Source organism: Saccostrea cucullata, unplaced genomic scaffold (assembly GCF_032062105.1).
Source record: "Saccostrea cucullata isolate Sc308-1 unplaced genomic scaffold, CSIRO_AGI_Scuc_v1 ctg23275, whole genome shotgun sequence".
NCBI classification, from domain to species: Eukaryota; Metazoa; Mollusca; class Bivalvia; order Ostreida; family Ostreidae; genus Saccostrea; species Saccostrea cuccullata.
Window position 1 is genome coordinate 1 of NW_026932427.1, and position 5,117 is coordinate 5,117.

Here is a 5,117-nt window from a genome sequence, read left to right on the forward strand (position 1 = left end):
GAAGCACTTACCAGAAAAAAGAAGGACAAGGGGAATCGGGAGAAAAAAGAAAACTAGACAGACGGATCCATGCTACATCTGCAAAGAGTTAGGGCATTGGGCCCCAGATTGCCCCAAGAAAGATTTGTGCTACAAGTGCGGGAAATTTGGCCATTGGGCTAATAAGTGTACAGAGGATGAGGAGGATCAACAATTCGTCAAAGAAGTACAAAAACTGGAGAAAAAGCCTCAGGAACCCAAGATCTCAGGGACCCACCAGACCAAACCTCTAGTGAAAGAAGGAGACAAAAAAGAGAAAAAAAAAGGAAGAAAACAGAGAGAATCCAGGACCCAGCACTACTCACAAGAGGAAACTATCCCTGATGACCGATAAGGCACAGAAGAAGAAAAAGTAAATTGATGTATTTTTTCACTTGAATAAAATTGCTGTGTTCTTGTTCCTATTGTGTGTTATTGTTTTTTCATTTTCGGTAAATCACTGTGAATGAGTGACGTCATAATCAAATTCTTGAGTATTTGCCAAAATCGTAGTAGCAGCGTTGTGAATCGTAGTAGCAGCGTACCAATGTAAACATAGTGTAAACACCCCCAGTATTTAGGGGGATTATATGTACTGAATTGACCCACTTATCCCCCACAGGGGCTGCACTCTGTTGACCCACCTATCCCCTCAGCCCCAAAAAGTGCACTCAGTTGAACCCCCCGGCCAGACCCCTTATACTACTACTGTTGTATGACCCATTCCTCTTAATTAAGGAAAGTCGGGTAAGAGAGAGAGAGAGAGAGAGAGAGAGAGAGAGAGAGAGAAGGGGGAGTCTGAATCGTCAAGGGTTTTTCCAATTTTATTAGGTATGTATTAAATTTAGATCTAATCATGAATTGTAAATCTTACGAAGAAACAATGTTATCATCCAGGGATGATAACGATACTAGGTAGGAAATTAGAGGTAAACTATGTCAACATTTAATGGGGCATATTTAGAGGAACAAGGGATCCAGAAGAATGATACCATTAATTATGTCCCCTTTCTGATTCTGACAGGCGTGAGTAGTTCCTTGTCGTTATTGGGCTCCGTCTTCATATTTCTCAGTTACTATAAAAGCAATGAGAGGAGCTTCAATTTTCGTCTGCTGGTGTTTCTAACAATTGCAGATTTCTTCAACGCTTTTGGGAATCTGCTCGGAGTTATTCGGTATTCTGTTGTTGATCCGGTGCTCACTAATGACGACAACTGTGATTCAGATAATCTTTGTGTCAGTCAGAGTTTTATTACCGTCTTTGCTAGTCTAGCCTCGTTCTGGTGGACTGTGTTCATCGCTCTTAATCACTTCCTCCACCACGGAGGTAGCCGGTATCTGGAAAAAATTCCGGTACAAGTTGTCTGTCATTTATGTGGATGGATATGCCCTGGTGAGAAATTTTGAATTTTATGAAAGAGAAAATTTACTTTTACAGTAATTTATACGTGTTGTAAAATAAGCCAGATAAAGATACTACACGTTTAAACTTTATTTATACCGGTTATATATCCTAGAGTATTTAACAAAAGAAATACTGGGGACATTTATGTACTTATGCGATAAAAACAAATTACATAGATAGCGAGATAAAGTTCAATGAATAAATAAGTATAAATGAGGAATACTTCCTAAATACGTGTTTGTTTATATAGAGAGGTCAAGATGGCGATATTTGGTTGTTTAGGTTGTGTTGTTGACAATCTTGCGACTGATCAAGGCATTGCGCAATTTTTATACACGTACATGTATATAAATTTACTTTTAAAATATATGTGTTCTGTGTATTAATTAACTAAAATGAAATAATTGTGTCTCTACAGTCACCATAGCTAGTGTTTCCTTACACTACGATGTGTTGGGAGAAGGTCTGTCGGCCAGTAGTGGCCCCTGGTGCTGGATCAAGGACTGTAACCTCAGCCTATCAACCTCTTCCGTCTGGATGGCCATAACGGGGAAGGGCTGGGAAGTAACCACTTACTGCGTTACTTTCGCTTTCTACATGCTGTTAAAATTTCAAAAATGCCGTATTCATAAGGTAATTGTCACTCCCTGCCTTATTAAAAACAATTTTAATTACAATTCTTTAAGTGATGGTATCATGCATGAAACATAAAAACAAAACAAAAATATACATGAAAATAGTCATTTTTTGTTCCAAAAATGAATGTATGAAATTTCATTTGAATATTATTGAAAGACTTATTTTACAGAAAGAAAAACTTTTAAGTAAGTCCAATTCCAGTTCATCCTACCAATCAATATCGTCAGAGGATGCAAACAGATATTCCATAAATCAAGAAAATCACGAAGAAGAGGAGTTTGGCTTATTATGGATTTTCCTCTATATGTACCTCACAAGACTGTGGGGAACCGTCAGATACTTTATCTTTGTTGGCCATGAAGGATCTAATTACAAACCTTTCTTTGACAAGGCTGACGATGGCTTAATGTACCTGCAGAGCATAGGAGACAGCGCCCAGGCGTTTGTCAACTTTTTAGGGTTTGTTGTGTGGCCCAAGTTGAAAAGAAAACAACAATATAATTGTGATACAACTACTATAAATCTATTATGATATTTAGTAAACCTATTTGTGAAAATGAACTTATAACTTTTATTTGTGATTCGGTTAAATTGCTGCGAGATAAGGATGTACAACGTAAGCATTGTATATTCATAATGAAACTTGTATGGGTTGTCCATGCTCCAAATGGACCGCTATTGCAAGAGAATACTTTGTAGTAATTATGTTTGGTTCCTTTTTCATGAATAAAACAAGAATAATGATACAGAGTTATTATATGAATTACAATTGCAAGTGTGAAATACGCAGAAAGGTATAAAAAGTTTTGAAATTTGTATAATCAATAGTCATTGTTTCACGGTTTTATTAACTCTATATTAACAGAATCTTTGTTACATAGTGACATTATGCACCTTCTATTCTAATATATAATAAGACACATATTTTGCTTTTTCTCAAGAGAAAAACATGGACACGGCATTTCATTTTATATATCATATTGAAGGTTGCCCATCTCTTATCCGCAACTCCTCCTATACCAAAAAACAATTACATGTATATTAATGATACTTTCACAGATTCTTTATTACATAATACCATTGGAACCTTCTATTTAAAATTTTGATCTGACATTTAATTTATAGGCCTCCCAGAGCTAGAGTTGGGTATTGCGAAGGAAATCCATATTGCGATATATTGCAATATTTTACTTTGAATATTGCAATATATTGCAATATATTGTAGATTAATTATCATTAATAAATTTGAGCAGAATTTTTGAAATGCTATCAAGTTCAAAGACTATTTGAATTTATCTTTAAGTTTAAAAGCGGGAGGAGGGATAAGACATTGATTGCACACCAAATTAGCACTTTACTTTTAATCAAATTCCGGGTAAAATAGTAAAACAAGATAAACTCTCTTGGAGAATTTTCACATTGAAATAATTTTTTTTACAGATTTTATAATCTTTTTTCATTGAATTCTTTTTTTTTGGGGGGGGGGGGTTAATGAAGTAGCATAAAATGTTATTAAAGAATAAAACAATATACAGATTAGGCCTATATGGAAATAAATTTCGTGTGGTTACAAAATAAAATTTAAAAAACCAGAAAGAAATTGTGACCTGTTTTCGTGCGTTTTGGTAATTTAGTCTAACCCGACCTAATTTCACATCAAGACGTACAATCAGGAAATGGCCTGTTTTAATATATACATGCTCCTGCTATAGCATAAGGTGTTTAAAATGGCATGAGAGTTATTAAAAATAATTAAAACAACACTGCTACAAGTGAAAACATGGGTGACCATTTACTTGTAATTTAACTTGACATTTCACCGCGATGTCGATCGTGTAGATTCAATGTGAGATTTTGAGAACCGCCTCTGTAAAAATGTTTAATATATATTTTCTTCCTTATAAATTTTATTTTAAAGTCTTATTAATTAGTACTTTTATTTCAAAGTAAGATATTCAAAACTGCAACAGTGAATTAAAAGCTTCCACCCCCTCTCTCTCTCCTCTCTCTCTCTCTCCCGAACGAAACTGACGAAGAATTCTTCCAACGAGAAAGAAAAAGACTTAAAAGTTTCCAGTTTTATTTTAACAGTTTCTACAATAAAGGAGGTTTTTATATATTTTTATAAATATCGTGAAATACCGGTATCTGATTTTCACATCGCGATATATTATCGTGGTGGATAATACCGCAATATACCGATATACCGGTAATATTGCACACCCCTACCCAGAGCAAAACACGGACTTTGCCATTATAACCATATAGGAGGCGGGGATATCATTTAGTGAGCTCATTGCTCACAGTGTCTCTAGTTTATTTATTTAAAAAAATATACGCGATATATGAATACCGGTATATACAGAAAAATTGCATTTTCTTTACAATTAGATGACCATTTATATTCGTTCCCCAGAAATTCTAATTTTTTCCTGTATTAAAATTATTAAAAGTTTTAATTTCATCTTCTTGACGTTATATCTAACACGAACAGGGTCAAGATTATAAATCCCTAAAAATCTATAAACAATCAAAAGTAAAAAAGAAAGCAAATAAATACAGCATAGCCGTATCCATATGAAAAAAAATTTGGCATCAATAGTACAATGGAAGCTAAGGCTTAACATAGGGTTAGTAAAAGGAACATTGCATGTCGAAAATGTGGCATACATTTTACTACAATATGATTATTTCTTGTATTTACAAAAAAATTAAAATACACATGTATACTATTAAATAACATAAAGATTACATGAAACTCAATTTTTCACACCAAACAACAGTTCGAATGTACATTATAAATTGAAAAAAAAAACCGGTGAAACTTGGTAACAGAATTGTCTTCATGAGAATGAATCTAATTTCATTTACTTACAAGATTTAGAGCTTTTTTTCTTTGTTTTTCATGGTTTATCTAAACTCAAATACCACTGAATATCCTTGCTTTGTTTCTGGTTAAGCTGGTAACATAAAAATTGGTGTTTCGTAGCTTTCATCAGAGGCATTAGAAGCTTCTATCTTCTGGTAGCAGGAACCCATTTCAAGGCCCTCTTGG

The 5,117-nt window shown here is 34.2% G+C and overlaps 1 protein-coding gene across 1 annotated transcript; it reads left to right on the forward strand.

Moving 5' to 3' along the window:
• The first annotated feature begins 932 nt into the window (after nucleotides 1-932).
• LOC134235088 (G-protein coupled receptor 157-like) lies at nucleotides 933-2,789 on the forward strand. The gene is made up of 3 exons (XM_062717171.1): nucleotides 933-1,411; nucleotides 1,842-2,056; nucleotides 2,232-2,789. The coding sequence occupies exons 1-3, from the start codon at nucleotides 955-957 to the stop codon at nucleotides 2,592-2,594; spliced, it is 1,035 nt and encodes a 344-aa protein (XP_062573155.1). The 5' UTR covers nucleotides 933-954; the 3' UTR covers nucleotides 2,595-2,789.
• Nucleotides 2,790-5,117: the final 2,328 nt, after the last annotated feature.

Coding starts and splice junctions, on each gene's coding strand:
- LOC134235088 (XM_062717171.1), top strand. CDS start 955: ATGTCAACATTTAATGGGGCATATTTAGAGGAACAAGGGATCCAGAAG. Junction 1,412..1,841: donor ATGTGGATGGATATGCCCTG/GTGAGAAATTTT, acceptor GTGTCTCTACAG/TCACCATAGCTAGTGTTTCC. Junction 2,057..2,231: donor AAAAATGCCGTATTCATAAG/GTAATTGTCACT, acceptor CTTATTTTACAG/AAAGAAAAACTTTTAAGTAA.